The 21,546-nt window shown below is 38.0% G+C and overlaps 1 protein-coding gene and 1 pseudogene across 1 annotated transcript; both read right to left on the minus strand.

The window, feature by feature from the left end:
• Positions 1 to 4,738: 4,738 nt before the first annotated feature.
• Positions 4,739 to 12,032, minus strand: LOC148690392 (G-type lectin S-receptor-like serine/threonine-protein kinase LECRK3). The gene is made up of 3 exons (XM_088686614.1): positions 11,758 to 12,032; positions 11,354 to 11,513; positions 4,739 to 7,567 (listed from the first exon to the last, which is right to left on the minus strand). Exon 3 carries the CDS (start codon positions 7,402 to 7,404, stop codon positions 5,017 to 5,019), a length of 2,388 nt encoding a protein of 795 aa, XP_088542740.1. The 5' UTR covers positions 7,405 to 7,567; positions 11,354 to 11,513; positions 11,758 to 12,032; the 3' UTR covers positions 4,739 to 5,016.
• A 1,186-nt stretch (positions 12,033 to 13,218) lies between these two features.
• LOC148690393 (pentatricopeptide repeat-containing protein At1g08070, chloroplastic-like) lies at positions 13,219 to 14,262 on the minus strand (annotated as a pseudogene).
• Positions 14,263 to 21,546: the final 7,284 nt, after the last annotated feature.

Consider the following 21,546-nt stretch of genomic DNA (forward strand, 5'->3'; position numbering starts at 1 on the left):
TCCGTTAAGTGCTGACGTTGCTGCCACATATATGCCAAGTGGTTGCCAAATGTCTGCCACGTGGCAAAAAAAAATGATTTTTTAGTTTCTTTTTAAAAAACCTGAATTTTCTCAAAAAAAAAAAAAAAAAAAAAAAAAAAAAAGCAAAAATTTGAAACCCATCCCTAAACCTGCAAGAAGAGGAAGAAGAAGAAGAAGAAGAAGAAGGAGGGGAAAAGAAATAGTGCTTGAACCTGCCTTCCCCCCCCCCCCCCCATCCCCTGCGCGGCGCACCTGCTTACCATCCTCCCCCCGCCCCCCCCCCCCCCAACGCGAATCCACCCAAACCATGACCTCCATATTTTTGAGATTTTCAGTGTGGGTAAGTTTCGAAAATACTTTGAGATGGGGAGTTTGAGTTTGAGATGATTGTTGGACTGATTTTGTGGTAGATCCGCCTAATCTTGGGTGGGATTTTTGGGGGTGGGTGATGGGGGATTTTTGGGAGGGGTGATGGGGGATGGAAGAAAGGGGTGGCTCGGGTGGGATTTTGGGGTGGGTGATGATGGATGGGAGAAGGGGGGGTCGAGGAAGACGATTTTTGGTTTTTTTTTTTTTTTAAGTTTTCCCTCATCTTCTTCTTTTTCTTTTCTTCTTCTTCTAGGTTGTAGGTTTTTGGGGGTGGGGACGGGGGAGGGGGGGACGAACTGGGTTTGGCCTTTTTTTTTCTTTCCTTTTTCTTCTTCTTCTTCTTCTTCTTCGTCTTGTTGTTGTTGCTGCAGGTTCAGGGATGTGGGGGTGGTTGCGGGGAGATGGGATGGGATGGGTTTCATTTTTTTTTTTTCCTCCCTCTTCTTCTTCTTCTTCTTCTTCTTCTTCTTGTTGCAAGTTTAGGGATGTAAGGGGTGCAAGTTTAGTGATGGGTTTCAAATAATTTTTTTTTTTTTAAAGAAAATTCAGGCTTTTTTAAAAGAAATTAATTTTTTTTTTTGGCCACGTGGCAAACATTTGGCAGCCACGTGGCATATATGTGGCAACTGATAGGAGCATATTCATGTGACTTAAATGACTTGTTCTCGTGCATTTACGTTATGTTTCTTTAGTTATTTTAGTCCTTTATGCTTCTTTTGTGTGTTTTCAGGTTCTAAGGGCAAAGTATGCAAAAGGATGCCTTTTGGAGCCTTTTGGAGCAAATTAGAGATTGGAATGGATATCATATGCTTGGAGCCAAGAGGATGGACGAAATTGAAGGATTCCTAATCCATTGCAGCCACATGCACATTCAATCATTCACACCAAAACCTTGCACATGCTTTCCCATTTCATTATTCATTCACTTTGCAGCCATCATTCACTCTTTAATCCACATGCATTCATCATCATTCACCCTAGCTTTAATTCACATGCAAATACATTCATTTTCAGCACCAAACACCATCATTGACATGCACTCCCATTTTCTCCCAAAACATTGCACATGCATTCATAATCATTCACACCTTGCAGCCACTCCACATGCATTTCCAGCTTTCCACCAACCTCCTAGCTGTCATATTCCCTCTTTTTCACCTATAAATAAACATCCATTGCAGCCACATGCATTCCCCCTTTAATCCACATGCTCTCCCATTTCAGATTGCATTCCCACTCACCACAAATCAGCCACATGCATTTTGCCTTTCATCATTGCATCACAAATCAGCCACATGCACTTTTCCTTTCATCATTGCACCACAAATCAGCCACATGCACATTCACCCCTTTCTCCACCTATAAATAAGCATCCATTGCAGCCACAAAACTCATTCCCATATTCAGAAATTCTCATATACATTCTTCCATACACATTTCAGTCACAAATACCAACCATTCCCTTGTGCCGTGCCTTCCCTACTAATCCAAACACCATCTCCATTCACACACCAAATCCATCCCTTAAGGCCGTGGCCTCCCCCTTCCATTTTCACCACTCCCCAAACCATTCACACCATCAAACTATCCTTAGACCTTGTGCTACAACAAAGAGGAAGAGAAGCGGGCCTAAACGTTCATACAATTCAAGTTTGAGTTGTTGGAATGTTTAGGTGTTTCTTTTCCTTTGAATTCAATGTTTAATTTCAATTCTCTTTGTTTTGTACGTATGAGGAACTAAACCCCCCTTTGGCTAGGGGGGGATTCGAAATATATGTTTATGCTTGCATTTTGATTTGATTACTTCTAATTGCGTTTCATAAGTTGTGGATTCAATTCGTTTAACTGTTTGATTGATAACTTATTTATGTATGTTTATTAAGAGTGCACACTTAATTTTCATGCATGAATATGACGCTAGAATATAAGTGAGTTTCACCTAATAGTTACGAACTTATATTCACAAGTAGTGGAGGTTGCTTATAAACAATCGCGTTAAATGAATTCTTGGCAAAAGTTTCATGCGTATTCCATAGTAACGAATGCCTCGTCGATGTTTATAATTTCCGTTGAACTTAATGATCTTTGTTGAATGTCTCTATCATGCGTATTCCATAGTTAGGGACTTTGATTAGGAATAATTTGGTTGTAATGCGTATTCCATTCAATCCAATGAATCTAGGGAAATCTGAAAGTTAATTTAAGCGGACCTAATTAACTTGGAGCGTTGAGAAGTCATGGTTTATTGAAATGCAATTGGAAATCATTTTATTATGCAAGTGTAACATGTATGGAGATGAACCCCTTAGCTATTCTGTCATCCATTCATTCCATTTCATCAATTTCATATTTACATTCTGTTTTAATTGCAATTTGTTCATTTAATTTAATTTCGTATAAACCTAAATCCCCCTTTACTTTAATGTCAAATTAGTTAGAAATCAATTTAGTTTGTGTTTTTAAGAGTCTTGAGTCAAGTTACAACTTAATTTTGTCCAAATTTGTGTTTATACTCAAAACTGCCCAGAAAGTGGTTTTTAGGCAGATTTGAGTGTATTTGTGCTGTTTTGAGTCTTTTAGTTTGTTTGAGTGTTTCAAAGTTTAGTTTTGCATTCTTTGAGTCTAGTGTAGTGTTTTATATTGTGTTTTTACGTTTTTGAGTCAAATCCAAGTGATTAACAATCCCTCCTAATCCCCGGTCCAGAACGATCCCTACTTATACTTATACTACAATTGTCAAAAAGAGGGTTTAATTTGTGTGCGTATAAATTCCCGCATCAGCAACCACGTCAGCACTTAACAGATCAATGGATGGAAAATGTAACGGAGGTATTATTTTGAAATAAAATAGTACTTAAGGTATGAAAGTGAAATGTTTTGAAGATGTTGTAAAGAATTGAAATGGATCTCAAACCTGAGGTATGAAAGTATAATTTACCCATAATTTTTACGTAATTACGCACAATGGTTACAACACATTTAGTTCCCCATTCTAACACATATACAATGCTTATAATCAATTTGGCTTTCCCGCGGCAACACACTGGCTAAATCTCTAGTTCCAACTAGAATCAAAGACATCTAGTTGATTGAGAATTGTAAAATTGTTGTACTCTGTTTTCAAAGGAATGAAATGAAATGAACATTTTATCGTCTCAAGTTGTGTTCCTCTTTCCGATTTTCTGTTCAATTCATTCAATTTTCTTCGTTTGTGTAGTCAGACTCATATATATATTTCTGGGTTTTTGTGTTATCGCAAAATTATCCGAGTGTGTAGTCACGTGACCTTCTCAAACCATATTCTTTCTACAATTTCCTTGAATAAAGATTGATGAAAAAGTATGAAATACTTGTAATTATTTAAGGTCTGTTTGGTATGCTATTTGAAAATTTTTATCATTTCTCAAAATATTTTTTGAAAACAATTCTCTTTAAGACTAAAAAACTTGATTGGTTTGCAATTTAAAAATTTTAAATCTTACAATTTAAACTAGAAAAAGAGATCTAAAAAGAGGAGGTCGCAGAAGAGGGAGAAAGAGGAGAAAGGAGGAAAAAAAGTAAGAGATGGTTGAAGGAAAGAGAAAGAAGCGAGGAGCATCAAACGAGATAGAGAGGAAGAGGAGTAAGAGAAAGAACCAAGAGAATGAAGAGAAGATTGAAGGAGAAACGAAAAAGGTTAAAAAAAAAAAGGAGAGAGAAAGAAGAAAAGAGAGAGATAGATTTGGAGTGAGAGGGGAGGAGGGAGAGAAAAGAAATGAATGAATTTAAGTTTAAAAATTCTAAAATATCACCTTTTATATTTTTATAGAATAGACTATATTATTTAGTTAGTCTTGAGTTCAGTTATTGAAAATAGGCATACCAAACAAGTTTTTAAGGCCTAAAACTTGATAATTATTTTTTAGTTTAAAAAATTGAATTCAAGTAGAGTACCAAAGAAGTCCTTAGTTATTACGAATTTGAAGAAATCTTTCAAATAGTCAGCATAAAGAAAACTAGAATTTGTCTCCTTTCGCAGAAGAAAAAACACGATTTCAAAAGTTTGAACCCTTCACAGACTCTCGATTCTTCTTAGAATCAGCTGGTGGAAGGGATTAACATGGTCATGATAGAAACTTTGAGCTAAACTTATAACTCTCCTAATTTGTAGTTTTGGCGATATTATGTTTTCACTCACTAGATGTTTTTCAGAGCTGGTTTAAAGTACAAGCTTAAAATATTATATCGCCGCTTTTCAAATAAACCTCTTTTGACAGTAATGTGAATTCGTAGTTGTTTTTTTTTTTTTTTTTTTTTTTTTTAAGCATTTGATGATTTATTGAGAAGGAAAAGAATTGGGAATTGAATGAAAGAGAAAGTGAATCAGATGCTGCATCCTGATAGCATATTTATTAAAGCATGGATGCCAAAATTTGATTATTTGCATCCTATAAACGTTCAATTAATAACGCAGCAGGCTACATAGAACTGAAAACCATATGCGTATCATTCATGATGACACAGACACTTACAGACAGTGAAGCTTGCGGTGAAATTCACTATGTTGCTTATTAGTTTTATTACATAAACTAAATGTATGGTTTCATCAGTTTTCTGATCACTAAAGTACGTATCACTCACTTGACTTTAGATGGTGCTGAGAATAGAGTCAGGACTGGGAGGGACTGGGATTTCTACAGTTCCTTCAAGCATTAGCAAAATCTTCTTCATAGATGGGCGCAACGACGGTTCATCCTGGATGCACCAAAGTGCCACTTTAATCATCCGTTCAAATTGCCTTGTGTCGACCTCTTGTTCACCCACTAGTTTTCCATGCTCACCACTCTCAAAACAAGGGTAGGCTAATTCATCCAAAACAGCCTCCTCCTCTGGAAGACTCCAATCCACATTCCTTCGACAACATATGATCTCCAACAAAACAACTCCGAAGCTGTAAACATCAGCTTTAACTGTTATTGGCATTTTCCTATGCCACTCTGGTGCAACATATCCCTTGGTTCCTCTGATGCCAGTTGTGGTTCTTGTTTGATCTGCCTTAAGTAGCTTTGCCAATCCAAAGTCGGATATTTTGGGGCACATGTACTCATCCATCAGAATGTTTTGGGGCTTTATGTCACAATGAATAATCTGTGTATCACACTCTTCATGGAGGTAAAGAAATCCTCGTGCGATGTTGCGAGCAATTCTCATTCTTTCTTCCCAACAAGGCTGTCTGTCAGGTGCGAAGAGTACATCTGCAAGGGAGCCATTGCTCATGTACTCGTATACCAAAAGCCTTTTTGGTCCATCAAGACAGTATCCAAGCAGACGGACTAAATTCTTGTGATGGGTTTTCCCAATGGCTTTCAGCTCAGTCTGAAATTCTTTTTCACCTTCAGCTGCAACTTTCTCTAGTTGTTTGACAGCAACTGGCTTTTGGCTAGCCAAGATCACTCCTTTATAAACTGTTCCTGACGATCCTCTACCAACCTCTTCTCTAAAATTGTTGGTAATCTTCTCTAACTCTTCATAAGTATATGGTCGCAGAGCGATGTCCTCATTCCATTCAGAGTCACGAATGGGAGTATTCACTCTTTTATAAGCCCACACATTATGTTTGTAAAGCACAACTACAGAAATCGCAAACAAAATAGATCCAAAAGCAGCAAGGGAGAGACTAATAATCAGGATGTTGGTTCTTCCTTTTCTGTTGCTTCTTTTTTCCGGAATTCTGTTTGTGTCTGGAGTAGTTGTAGATGTAGCTACCTTGATGAGAGCTACGTTTGAAGTACTAACCTTTTTTCTTCCATATCTCAAAGGAAGCCTCTGCTTTCTGCAGCTTGTCTCATCAAAAAGTGCGGCTTCACAATTACAGTCCTCCAAACAGGCTCGTTTGCAAGCTTCTTTGTCTGATAATGTCAAATCCACATACGACATGTCTTCCCATGTTGTGCTTTCCAGTTCTTCCATGGTGTATGCGAAAGTTTTGTTTTTGTATTCGCAACCATCTGCAACAAAATTCCTCGAACAGCCTGAAGTCTGATTTCCCTGGTTGGCAGATATGAATCCAGGAAGACATTTACACACAGCTTCAACATCTGATGAGACACAGTAGCTATTTAATTTGCATACGCCTTTAGGGTCACACTTGTCCTTGGAAGATTCCCATAACCTTGACTTGCTCCCGTTGTGATTCAGATCATGCGAATACAATCGAAATATTCCATCTGCATCAATTCTCATAAGATAAATTGTTGCTTGATCAGCGGGAAGACCTCCATCTGTTATATTCTTGATATTCAAACGGGCATCATCTAGCAAGTAGAGATGGCCATCAGCAGCAAAATTAAGTGTCACGTTCTTTCCTCTGCCATCCGTTCCAGAAGAATAGTATGCATATTCGGCTGTGTATGGAGTATTTACAGGGTATTGGACAAGGTTTCCATCGCCTTGCATTTTGAGACGGTAAATGCCAGTTGAGTGATCAGACTCTGATTTAGCGGAGAACAGCTCGTCCTCAGCAAACAGGGTCTGACCCGGCAAAAGGGTGTCAGTCGGGTGCTCAAAACTTTGCCATACTATGTCTTGACGAGCATTGTATATCACAAAATTGCCTGAATCAAGCATGGAAGCCGAAGAACCAGAGGTATACTCTATCACGAAACTTTGGCCTTGTGTTGGTTTCAAGGAAAACCCATCACTTGTGAAGTCCAAAGTAACATTGGTGGAGAGTGGAGGGTCGTCTCGCTTCGCAGTCCACACTATAGTTGTTTGGGGGATTCCAGCAAGAAATATCCCCACAGCATAGCCATTTCCTTGCTTGTAAAATCCAAAGGCGTATACACCAGAACGTGACAACCACGAGGAGTTGGTAGTCGGCGTTAAGGAAGATCCGCGGCTGATATTCGACTGCATTTGTTGTGCTTGAGCAACAACAAATGCCATGGCAAGAACAAAGCCAACCATAACAGGCATTGAATAAGATCTGATCAACGTGAGTTGAGAAAATTGTGGTTGCAGTATGAAGTTTCCCATTTTTGAGTTGCTTTAATATTAGAATGATCAATGCTTGAAATGATTGATCTGTAGAAGTCAGTTTTTCCTAATGGAATTATACCCGCCAAGTCAAGTCGTTTCGTTTGGAGTACTCCCAGACTTTCCAGGGTCCCATCTTTGAAGGGATCTCCAACTGGGGCCCCTAATGGAGGAGAGTAAATTGCATAGAAAAACATATCAATCAAATAATATCATACTATGTGAAGAAAAACATAGATACGGCATGACATTAGGCCATCTCCAACCGATGACTGGCTAGAGGGCTCGTTTTAGCCCTCTGGCCCTCCAAGATTCTCCAAGATATTAATATTTTAATGAACAGTACCGGGCCATATTTGCCTTCGTCTCCAACCGAGGGCCAGAGGGCTCATTTTAGCTCTGCCACAAAAAATCGTCTCCAACCAAGGCCCAAAGGGTCATAGGGCCAAACATAATTTATTATTTAAAAACTACAACTTAAATTCAAATCCAACGGCTAAGTGACGTCAGCTAGCCGTTGGATTTGAATTTTTCTTTTGCTATAAATATGGTGGATATTGGGTTATAATTCACACAACTTTGAATTCAATCTATTTCAATTCAATCTCTTTCAATTCAATCTTTTTCAATTCAAGTTTGCAATGAATTCCAACTTTGGAACCTCTTCGGATTCCAACTGGGAGTCCTCATCCAATTCCAAATTGGAAGCAAAATGGACGCAAATGAGACGAGAAGATGAGGAGTGTGATGAAGAAGTTCAAGTAAGGCGCAACAAACAAAACATGGTTGCGGCCATGGTGTGTCAGCCAAGTGAGGAACAACCTCAATGGGGTGTCAGCCTACAACATGATCTTGTTGCACATCTTTGGGCCAAAAGAATAATGTAGTAGGCGTTTAAGTTTTATGTTATTAAATATTTTTTGAAATGTTGTTTAAGTTTCATGTTGTTAAATGTTTTTTTTTTATGTTGTATAATTTGTATGTTGGTTAATGTTATTTAATGTTATTTCATATTGTTTAATGTTGTTTCATGTTACTTAATTTAATTTAATGTTGTATAATGGCTTCGGAAGTTATAGGAAAAAAATGTAATTTAAAAAAAATATGAAACAAATTTTGTGAAATAGAAGTTATAGGATAAAAATAGAATTTAAAATAAAATAAAGCAACTATGTGAAATAGAAGTTATAGGAAAAAATGGAATTTTAAAAAAAAAATGAAACAAATTTTGTAAAATAAAAGTTATAGGAAAAAATAGAATTTAAAAAAAATATTAAAAATAGAAGTTATAGGAAAAATTTTGTAAATAAAAAATAATAATAAAACTATAAAAAAAAAAAATTTCAAATGCAACGTCAGCTAGCCGTTGCATTTGAATTTTTTTCTTAAGCATTCCTGTCGGTTATAACCGATAGGAAAACTGAATTTTCTGGCCAGCCTCGGGCTGGCTGGCTGGCTGGCTGCTTGCAACCAACCCTCCAGCCCTCTAGCCCTCTCCGTTTCCATGGGGTCCTCTCAGATTCCAGAGCCCTCTGGCCTAGCCCTCGGTTGGAGACGGTTTTCGGGCTATTTTCGGCTCTCTGGCCCTCTGGACCCTTCGATTGGAGATGACCTTATTGTATCGGGATGCCACGTTGGCGATGAACAATGTAGCATACAAGTCTTTCTCCTAAAGGAGCCCACCACCTTGTGAACTTCAAATGCATAGAGTAAATTGCACGTCACGGGATATTCCGATCCAACAATATCATATACAAGTCAAGTCTAGGATAGAATTCCTGAAATGAGCAGTGAAACTGACTGCACGCGTTTTCTTCAGAGATGGAGATAGCAAGGACTATTCTTCTTCCTCTTCTCTGAATTGACAGGACTAAAATTATCAAACCGAGTTTGGAAAAGAAAAACTTGCTTTTGATAGGAGAAATCACACATTTATTCAAATTATAAGACTATTATGGAAAGAGACTAAGATTTTTATTTATTTCAGAGAAGGATATAACTTATTTATGTGACATGTGATATCATGGTTGTTTTGTTAAGAGTGTTGCTAATCGCACACACGGTCTTATTTCTCCACTCCACCTCATATTCTCATCCACTAATAAAAGTTGAAAAATAAAAATGATCCTTTCTCACCCACTTGATTCCTAAACTACCTTGATGTACTTTTTCTTTAATATGTGTTAAGAGGCCAAAATTCTCACCTACAAGTCCAATTTTATCTCAAAGGTCAATTATTGCAAATGCATCATAAGCCGAGTTTAAATTCATACGAAAGTGCAAAACAAGGGGTATATTTTACAATCATGCCACACCAATAAAATAGTAATTTAATAAGTTGGACGTCTGTATAATTATGCCGAGTCAATGCAATTCATGAATATTCATTATGCCAAGCCATATTACGACATTAACGTTATAAATAAATAGTGCCATTCACGCTACATCTGTTCGGTTCCATGAGAGGTTCTGGAACCCTACATCTTGTTGGATTCCCTGAGAGGTTCTGGAACATGGAACTGTGTGATCTTTGTCCCTCTAGCCCTGTTATTTTATTATATATATATGTGAAATTGATGATTGGATGCATATGCGGATGCAATCGAGATCTATGAGTGATGATTGTTATTTTATATATATAAAGGATTGTGAAATATGGTTTAAATCACATATGTTGTATTATTGTCACTCTTACGAGCTTCGTAGCTTATCCGGGTTTTGCTTTGCCTGGTGCTCTATTCCCTCGATGCAGGGTTGTTTTGCAAAGTTACAGGTAGAAGTTAGAAAAGTTCTCATGGGTGTAGGTGTGTGCAGTGCACTAGAGACTAGGGTTTGTTTTCCTTTTCTTTGTAATTTCGTTTTCATTGATTATCTGATGTATTATGTATGAGCCCCAATTGACTTTATGTATTATGGTATCACTACTTTCAGCTACCATGTGCGATCCCTGGCATATCTCAGGATCGGGGCAGGACAATTCCCTTCCAAGCTTAGACAGGAAAATAAGAGAGAAAATAGAGGAGACCGTGGCCAAAGATGGAGTCTACGGAACCCAGTGCTGGAAGAAAACGCTCTGACCAGAGTGTTCAACCTAGACTAGACTCACGAGGCTATTGGCTTCGAGCAACGTTATAGAAATATCTAAGTCGTGTGTAATGGTAAATACCAAATACCGTAATTGATGTAGGAGAAGATAGAAGTGGATTAAAGTATTTCCAATGAATTTCAATGGGAATGAATAAATAAAAAACTAATAAAAGGGGCTTGAAAATTTTGAGTTTTAATGATAAAGACAAAATAAAGGATAAAGTGAAAAGTAACAGGATTAACTTTTTAGTGTAAAAATGTGGTTTTTAGTTAAAGTGAATAGTATCGGAACATTTTCGTTAAAGTTCCCATAAATAACTTGTCTAATAAAAGACAAGTCTACAATAGAATTCCTGAGAATGCCAGTGAAATCGAAAGGGATTGTGCACTGCACGCGGTTTCGTCGGAGAAAGAGATAGCAAGGACTATTCTTCTTCTTCTTCTTCTTCTCTAAATTGACAGGACTAAAATTATCAATCTAGTTTAGGTTTAGGATAATCCTTAATAATTAGTGCGAAATTTTGGTTACAACTTTCAGTTTTATTTTTATTTTTTTATTTCAGTTTTAAACTAAAAACTAATAGTAGTTACCACAGAGTTTTCCATTTTTGAAAAAAATTAAACCAGTTGCGCGAAAGTACAATCGGAAAACAATATTTGGTGCGAATTTCTTAAATCTGAATAACGGCAAAACACACCCGAGTGTTAATGTCTTTGTTCGAGTATTGTTTAGGAGATGAAACAGAAGGACGATAAATGTAGTATGGAAACAGTTCATTATTCATGTTAACATGTAAAAACATGCATTTATAAACAACTTGTGTGCATGCAAAATTGGGAAACGACGTCAGTTTTTAAGTACCTGAAACATGAGCAAGAAAAATTCCAATCGACAGACAGCTTTGTCCAAAACTGTCAAAAATGCGTTGTATGGTCTTGTGCTCTCCTCCAATATAAAAACCTTGTCCCTTGTTGCAGAGCCAGACCTAATAGAAACCTGCCTTCCTTGTACCCTTCAAAACCTGTAATTTGGGGAGAAAGGCAATGCAAAGTTTCGCAGTGCAAATACTAACAGTTTAGCATATAAAATGAGGAATCGGAAGGTCAGAAGAAAATTGATAAAGTTGGTGCGTCCAGCTTAAATATTAATGGTTGAGTAGAACAATATACAGGCTTGCGACTTCCTAGATCTACACATTACTATTTACTACTTTAAAAAGATCAAAACCGATAGACCAGCACAATGCATAAGATTGATATTGATGCCTTTTTTATTGCTTGTCAAGCACGACTCCACCTTCATCGCCAGGAAAAGGTATTCCGGAACTTCTCATTTTGCCCTTAAACGTAAGAATCTACTCAAAGGTTGTAATAAATGTGTGATTAATGCAGGTTGAAGCATGATTTCAAATAGACTCAGTAAAACACTATCACCCACTTAAATGGTAAAGGCCAATGAACTGATAAGAACAATGAGACAACAGCTCTAGTAATATACAGATAAGAACAATGAACTGATACCGTTTACTTGTCTGAACAAAAACAATATATGCTATAGCGCGTCATTAAAGGACAGTAGATTACTACTGCGAGGCAGGCGCAACTTGACCAGAACTAAAAGCCAACTAGTCATTAAGTCCAAATCACACCCATCAAATTACTTCACTAATAAATCCACATGCATGACAAAAGAGCAGATAAACCAGATTATGAAACAAGAAATGCTAAAATGCAAATTAGTGACCCAGTTATACTAATTTTATTCCGTGAACGATGCGGATTAGGTTTTTTTTATTACACAAAAACTTTCTTAAAGTATATCCTCCACTTGGCTTAATCACTTGATTACATTGCATTTATTGGTCATCTAGACATCTAAGATTAATAACCGCCGTACTTACCATGACTAAGCGTTCTCCTTCGTTTTATTTACAGATGACTAGATCATTAAGTCATTGTTTAGAGGTGAATACAACATGTACAAAGCATGTAAATGTTGGTTTATGGAGTTCAGAAGATGAGTTTGGTTTAACGTTTATATTGACATATTTGGCAACAACCTAGGTTTTCATTTGAAGAACCTACAAGCATCAAATGGAAAATGGCTTTTCAATTTAAGAGTGCCTCTATTTCTAGACACCAATTAACTGTTCAATCACAAATCTATCCATCTATAAACTGGAAGAAAAAGGGTGTCCAAGTACCTAAAAATATTTTGTGACTCGTTATTACCCATTGGGATTTGGCTTGACCGGTAGATTGTAGCCCAATCAGCTACCGAATGCCCAAGTTCATAAATGAGTCTGGTCCAGTTTAACCCGCTTATATTTAGGGTCGAACTCGGCCCACATTTTAGTTCAAGCCTATCCAGTAGGTTGGCCTATTTACGGCTTCAGCCTGTCTCCAAGACATGGTGAGCAATGCAAGCAAAAGAAAAATTGCACCTCAGACCTGTTATTGCCTTTAACTTCTTTGCATGGTGACCGTACTCTAAGAAGTTCACTGCGGACGGTCACCTCTGTTCCTCTGCATAGCTAGTTAGTAGGCGGATTGACCCTCTCTACAAATTACAAATTGTGGTCAGCATTGTGCCACTTCAAGTAATTTTCGATGATTTAATTTCTTCTAAGCCAACAACTGCCAATGACAAAAAGTAGCTCCTCCACATAAATTAAGAGATAATACCTCAGTCATGGTAGGCTCCCTGCCCAAGCTCCAGAATGTTTGGTACATATCCAGATGATCTTAGTAGTTTCGTTAACCCCATCAAGGCACCATATATTTCCTCTGTCTCAGGATGTCTCATATCCAAGGACTAGAACTCTGCCACACCATCATTCACCTCTATAAGGCTAACACCAGGGAATTTTTTATGTCCTGTATCCCTCATTGAAACTTTTAACGTGCAACATCTTTCCACCTCCCAAGATCACCATATATATTTGAAAGCATGACATAATTTGCAGGGTTTTTTGGTTCGAGTTCGATGAGCCTTTCAAGTGCCAACTCTGCCAAGTCAATTTTCTTTTAAATCCGACATGCACCAAGTAAGGCAGCCCAAATAAAAGCATCTCACCAAACACCTTGTAAGCAGCTCCAATAAGTCCCACGGCCGCATAAATTTCAATCAGTGTCGTTCCCACATATGGGTTTGCTCTAAACCCACATTTTATCTCTACACAATGCACCGTCTCACCTTCTACCAGCCTTTTCATTTTTTCTGCAAGATTTAATCAGGACAGGGAATGTGAAGCAATTGGGCAATATATCCAGCTCTTCATTCTACTAAACAAAACCATAACTTCTCTATGACTCTCATTCTTCCCATACCCTCTGAACATTGCGTTCCATAGAGCAACATTTGGGTCAGGTATTTCATCAAACACCTTGTGGGCATACGCCATTTGCTTCAGTTCGGCACACGCTGTGACTATTCTCGGGGCAAAGTATTCGTTGTGTGAGAAACCGTGGGCGATTATCTGTGTCTGAATTTGGTGAAGTTGCTTCATGGCCTTACAGGACTGCAAGAGTGCGATGAATTTTTCTGCGAGGAGTCCGTGAAGGGGCTTTTGGGCCAGTTCATGCAAAACCACTGCTACTCTTACTGTTTTACATTGCATGGCCAGCTAGAAGCAAATCAAGCGGAATGTATCTGTTCTGCCATGAAACAAGAAACAACAAAAAAAGCAAAAGGCGACGAAAAATACTCACTATCTTCAACTTTATATAAAACTCCACCTTAATCCTACTACCTAAGCTTGACGAAGCTTCATGGCTCTTAATGTCGGGGGTGGTCGGAGTTGGCCGGAATCATGAAAACCGCCGGAAAACGTGGATGTGTGTGGGCCTTCGTTTCCTTGTACAATTAATTTCAGCTTGTGGATTTGGTACTGGAACAAAGGGGGTTTTGAAAGGAATCCTTCCATAGCTTTTGTTACGCATTGTCCTCTCCACAAGTACCATTTTACCCCCCTACTCCTTTGTCCTATAACTAGGATCATTTCAACAACGTTTTATAAACCGTCTGCGCCCAGCTCGTGAATTTTAAAAGATGGATACAAATGGAAATATTCATATGCAAATTAATGGATATGTCAATATCAATATCGATTGCTTTACGTGAAAATTTGTAATGAGATAAGTATATCAACACATTTTCTTTGACACTTACCATTTTACCCTTCAATTCTTTTTATTTTATTTTTAGGAACTCCTTTGTCCTATCACTTAGTCATTTCCACTCTATTTTATAAAGCATTTGCACCCAGCTCGTGAACTTGAGCGATGATCGAAACCGTTCGTATTATAACATATTCTATAATTAATTAAAACTAAGATCAATTGGTCAATCAATTGTAATAAATAGATAGACGGTTCATAATACTTATCATATTTCATTGTTTTTTACCAAGACGATCTTTCCATAGTCATTTATAATATGAATGGTTCTGTTTAAAACATGAAATTTTGTAAATCGGCCACGTAGTGAATTGATGAGGAACTCTTCCTCAACCATTGAGGAGCCAAGTTAATTCCTTATTTAGATATAATTTCTTAAATGAAATCAAAACTCCTATTCTTAAGGGAATCCTAAAAACCAAACTCAAGACAATTCTAGTTTCCAAAAAATAAAAAATAAAAAACCTCCAAGACAATTCTTGGAATTTATTCGATAGAAACAAAATAAAAGGATAAAATAATGTCGCAGCTCCACATACTTCGAACATCTGAGAGCCATATCATCATACCGACTAAACCCATAGTGTCATTCAGGCTACCCAATCCCAATGCAATCTAACATCTTCCATGGCTTTCAGCTTTAGGGTGATAACTGGATCCAAACCTTGTATTTACTCTGTGTGTGGGCTAAAACACAATGACTATCACGACCACTACAACGTTTTATGGCAACAATTCTACACCAAACAAAATAAATAGAAAGGGAAAGAGAAAAGACCAAGAATGATAGAAAATTGTCGCTGACACTAAAGCCAAAGCAGAGTCTAACAACAGAGAATTTTTCTTTAGTTTTTGCTCTAGGCGACTTCTATTTGTCTAATCTTGTTTGAAGAAATTTAATTTTTTAGACTGAACCAGAATAAAAATAAAATTGCCTTTAATTTGAAACTTATCTATTAAAACTTTTTTCTTGACCTGCCGTTTGTCGTTGAAAGATATCAACTATGAATTTCACACAATTCATTTCCTAAATTATAGGCAATTAGTTGTAGTTGGATGAATATGGGTGTATTAAAACTAATGGTATTAGGTGTAAGTTTATATCCAAAAAAAAAGTGTTTTTTTTTTTTTTTTGTCAAACCAAAAAAAAAGTTTAGTCAAATCTATTTGGTACACAATAATAGTAAACATTTTAATCAAAATTCTAAGACACCATAAATGTTTAATCTAAGATAGAAAGATATGAGGCAACTAAATCTAAAGCCTCTATTTATTTATTATTATTATTTTTATCAAATGATAGATTTTATTAGATTAGGTGTTAGTTAGTTACCGACGGAGTTTGAACCCACGCCATCATGCCAAGACGCTCAGCCATGGAGGCAATCTATCTCTTACGTACAAAGATCGATGGAAAGATATAGAGATATGAAAAAGGATTTGCTCATGGTCTTTATGGATTTGGAAAAAGCGTATGATAGGGTCCCAAGAGATAGTTTTTGGAGGATTTTAGAGAAGAAAGGAGTAAGAGTAGCATATATCCAAGCTATAAAGGATATGTATGTTGGAGAAAAGACTGTCGTAAGAACTCATGAAGGACAAATCGAAAGCTTTCCCATAACTGGTGGGTTACATCAAGGCTCATCTTTAAGTCCTTATCTTTTTTGCATTGGTAATGGATGAAACTCAAGAGGGAGTAGATATGAAGCTTAACCTTTGGCGAGAAGTGTTGGAATCTAAAGGACTTCGCCTAAGTAGGTCAAAGACAGAGTATATGGAGTGCAAGTTCAGTGGGAACAGATGTGCAAATTAGTTAGGAGTAAGGATTGGAGATCAAGAAGTACCAAAGAGAGAATGCTTTTGCTATCTTGAATCTATCTTGCAAAAGAATTAAGGGGAATTGGATGGAGACCTCAACCATAGAATACAAGTTGGATGGATGAAGTGGATGAGTACATCAGAGGTGTTGTGCGATTGTCATATGCCACTAAAGCTCAAGGGAAAATTTTATAGGACGATAATAAGGGCAGCTAACACACCCCGATCCCGATGTTCAGAAGACATCGAGATGGCCACGTGTTGGCCGACACCCAAGGGTGACGCAAGCCATTTAATGAATGCATATGCCAAGAATATGTGAAACATGCATATAAATTTCGCGCGAACTACACAATGTAATATTCATATACAAACTTTACCAAAATACTATAATAATATTCAGTCGTCAATAAAATGATAGTGATAATGCATGACATGTTCATAGCATACATCTAATTCAGAATACAAGCGGAAGGTGTAACAAAAAGTGCTATTACAAGTGATGTCAAAAGCAGAGAGGATGACACGATATCACTGGTAAGAGAATGCTTCGTAGCTCAGATTGTATATAAGTATCTTCTGGCCGAAACCATCCACCAAAGCCCCGCCGAAGCCAAATAAATACCTTCCGGCTGAAGCCATCTACAAACGCCTAGCCGAAGCCATAAATAAGTATCTTCCGCCCGTAGGAACATAGTGACCACTAGATAAGCACAAAAAATCATTGAATATAATCTTGCCAAAATATATCTCATCGGAGCTCAATAGCTTCATAGTATATAATCATAAATCATATATACTACAAAGAATGTAAATTTGATAAAGCATGATATTTCATAAAGCGTAAAAACAATTTACTCAATAACGCTTCATAAAACGTAGCCATTAAATCATGCTTTTCATGTATGCATTTCTAATAGTAAAATCATGCATTTTAGAAGGGTTCCACTCACAGATACTCCGTCATTAAAGAGCCATGCGAACTAGGAATGATGGAAATGCACTAGCAAATGCACCTTGCACGACGACTAACTCGTCATGGTTTAGTCGGAAAAGGCCTTGAAAGTGGCGATGCTTGCCGGAAAACTAGGAAAAGATACTCCAAGCTATTTTCAATGTCAGGAAAATTACGAAACGCGTCAGAGTTTGTCGGGGGAGTACCTACTTGGCCTGGGGTTTTCAAGATTGCAAGTCCAGGTGGTGGTGGTGGTTTGTTGCTCTGTGTGTGATTTTCAAAGAGGGGAGGGAGAACTTGCAGAGAACGTTTGGGGGAGATGGGAGAGAGTTTGAGAAAAAAAAGAAAGTGAAGGAAAGAGAGAATGAGAGAGAGATAAGGAAATAATCCAAAAAGAGAAGGGGGATCCGTATTGGGCAAGGATAAGGGAGATGGGTCCCCTTGGTTCGTAGTTTAAGAATGTATACGACAAAACATAAAATATTCGCAAACGTTTGACATTCGAACGTAGAATCTTCGTTATAAATCCGATTTCAAATCAGTTTGCACCTATGTGTTCATGGCAATAAGTATGATAAGAATAAATTAATAGAATTAAAACTATGCGTTTAGACGAGACGGTCAGACAAAGTCAACTAATGGGTAAAAAGGTAATTTGATAAGTCTGGCAATATGAAAATATATTAAATCTGGGACAGGGTTTCACAATCTACCCCCTTAAAAGAATTTCGTCCCCGAAATTACAATCTCAAATAAATAATTACAGATACTGACTCTTCATCAGTTCTTTCATTTCCCATGTCGCTTCCTCGACTGCATGGTTCCTCCACAACACCTTTACTAACAGGATGACTTTGTTCCTCGGAGTTTTATCATGTCGGTCGACGATCACCACTAGTTCCTCAAGATAGCTCGCGTCCTGACTCACCTCTAATGGTTCCAGCTGAATAACGTGAGAGGGATCCGAAGCATGGAAACATGAAATATGTCTTGAATCTGTGACAACTCTGGTGGTAGCTCCAATCTATAAGTAATCGCACCAATTCTCTCTGTGATTCTGTAAGGACCGACATATCCAGGACTCAACTTCCTTCGCTTACCAAAATGAGCCACACCCTTCCAAGAAGACAACTTCAAAAAGACAAAGTCACCAATCTCATCCTCACGATCCCTGGAATGTCAGTTTGCGATGCTTTTCTGCCGATCTTGCACCGACGTGAAATTCCTTTTAATCAACTGGATGTTAGTATTGGTGGTGTTGACAATTTCTGGCCCCACTAACACCTGCTCATCAATCTCAGTCCAACATAACGGTGTCCGGTAAGCCTTCCCATACAGTGCCTTGAATGGTGTCATACCGATACTGGAATGGTAGCTATTGTTGTAGGCAAACTCGATTAAAGGTAAATAGTTATCCCAACTACCCTTCCACTGGAGAACAGACACACTTAACATGTCCTCCAAAGTCTGAATCATCCTCTCAGATTAACCATCGGTCTGTGGATGATAGGCAGTGTTATACAACAACTGAGTATTTATGGCGTCATGGAATGCTCTCTAAAATATGGAGGTGAATCTTGGATCTTTGTCCGAAACAATGGTGACGGGTACACCATCAAGTTTTAACAATATTATCAATGAACAACTACGCCAATTTCTCCACTATGTAGGTTTGTCGAACAGGTAAGAAATGAGCAGTCTTGGTGAGTCGATTCATAATCACTAAATGTCATCAAACCTTGACCACGTGCTCGACAAAGCATACACGAAATCCATGATGATGTCTTTCCACTTCCACGCTGGTATAAGAAGATTTTGCATTAGCCCTTCAGGTCTATGTCTGTCCACCTTTACTTGTTGACAAATAATACATCTCTCCACATACTCTGCCACATCTCGTTTCATCCCATACTAGTAATAGAATGGACGGATAGTGTGATACAATTTGTTACTCCCCGGATGCATAACATATGCCAAGAAGTGAGCTTCATCAAGAATTTCCTTCTTCACCACTTCATTGTCCTTAGACACAAACAACATATTTCCCATCACCAAGGCTTCATCTCTTTGGATTTTCAAATCTTGCCTAAAACCATTATGCATCTATTCCTTTAGGTCTGCACACTGTTGGTCAAGCTCCTAAGCTTCCCACACGAAATCCACCAAAACAAGCCTAATTTGGAAGTGTGCCAACAATGCTCCCTGTGAATCTAGTGTCACAACAACGCCGATTTCTCAAAGAGAAAACAATAGCGGAACATGGATAGCTCGAAGGGAGGCAAACTGTCCGTAGGATTTCCAACTAAGTACGTTCGCTACGACATTTGCGTGACTAATATGATATTCAATAGTGCAATCGTAGTCACTAATGAGTTTCATCCACCTTCTTTACCCTAAATTCAACTTATTCTAGGTGAAGACATATTTCAGACTCTTATGATCAGTAAAGATGGGGCACTTCTCGCCGTACAAGTAATGTTGCCAGATTTTTTGAGCAAATACCACTGCTTAGAGTTCCAGATCATGAGTGGGGTAGTTTTTCTCGTGAGTTTTGAGTTGCCTGGAAGCATAGGCAATGACTTTCCCATGCTGCATCAGAACACAATCTAATCCCAACAAGGATGCATTACTGTAGATCTCAAACTCACCGTCATCGTCTGGAAGAGCAAGGACGAGAGCATAAGTAAGACGTTGTTTAAGCTCCTGAAAACTCAATTCGTAATTCTCATCCCAGTTGAATTTCACCCTATTCCGGGTCAATTTAGTGAGAGGCAGGGCAATCACTGAGAAGTTTGGCACAAAACGTCGATAATAGCTAGCCAATCCCAGAAAACTCATCACTTCAGTAACGTTCTTCGGTTGCTCCTACATAGACACTGTAGAAATCTTCTGAGGGTCCACACAAATTCCCTCAGCGGAAACTACATACCCGAGGAAACTGATCTAGTTTAGCCAAAACTGACATTTACTAAATTTCGCATATAGCTGATTCTTCCTCAATCTCTCCAGCACTAACTTCAAATGTTTCTTGTGCTCATCATTACTGTTGGAGTAGATCAAGATGTCATCAATGAATACAATCATGAACCGATCAAGATACGGTTTGAAAACTCTATTCATCAAATCCATGAAAATTGCAGGTGCATTCGTTAACCCAAAAGGCATGACACAGAGTTCATAGTGTCCATACCTCGTACAAAAAGCAATATTCAGTACATCTTCATTCCGGAACAACAGCTGATGGTAACCCGAACGAAGGTTAATCTTAGAGAACACCTAAGCACCCCTCGATTGATCAAACAAGTCATCAATTCAAGGCAAGGGATAACTGTTTTTCACTATTACCCGATTAAGCTACCTATAGTCGATGCAGAGTCTCATCGACTCATCCTTCTTTCTCACAAATAATACAGGAACGCCCAATGAGACATGATGGGCTGGATGTAGCCTTTATCCACGAGCTTCTAAAGTTGAATCTTCAATTCCCTCAACTCAGCTGGTGCCATTCGGTATGGTGCTAAGGAAATGGGGTTGGTACCTGGAAGTAAATCAATGGTGAATTCGATTTCCCTCGTAGGTGGTAACCCTAAAAAATCCTCAGGAAATACATCGATGGATTCATCCACCACTGGCATATCTCCAGCACACAGAAAAGGTTCATTCTGCGTCACCACGTGAGCTAAGAATTACACACAACCCTTTTGTAGTAACTTTGTCATCGGCTGGCGAAAATAATATTATTCTGGAGGATCTGTCGCTCACCCTGAAATGTGATCGCTAGTTGTCTAGGCTGATCAAATGTCACCATTTTTTCTCTACATCCAACATAAGCATTATGCTTAGATAGCCTATCCATTCTCAAAATGACATTGAACTCCATAAGTTTGAAGGGGATAAAATTGGCCTCCATAAGTTCCCCTTCAATAATAACTGGGCAATCGTTAAACTCCCGTTATGCACAGAATAAATTTCTAGGTGGCAATTGTATGAATATATCAAAACCGAGCAATGTAGGTTGCAGGTTAACAACCCGTGCAAATTGTGGAGATATGAAAGAATAAGTAGCACCCAGATCAATCAGAACATGATCCTAATTACCAAAA

The sequence above is a fragment of the Pyrus communis genome, chromosome 15 (assembly GCF_041283825.1).
Source record: "Pyrus communis isolate YQ-2024b chromosome 15, ASM4128382v1, whole genome shotgun sequence".
NCBI classification, from domain to species: domain Eukaryota; kingdom Viridiplantae; phylum Streptophyta; class Magnoliopsida; order Rosales; family Rosaceae; genus Pyrus; species Pyrus communis.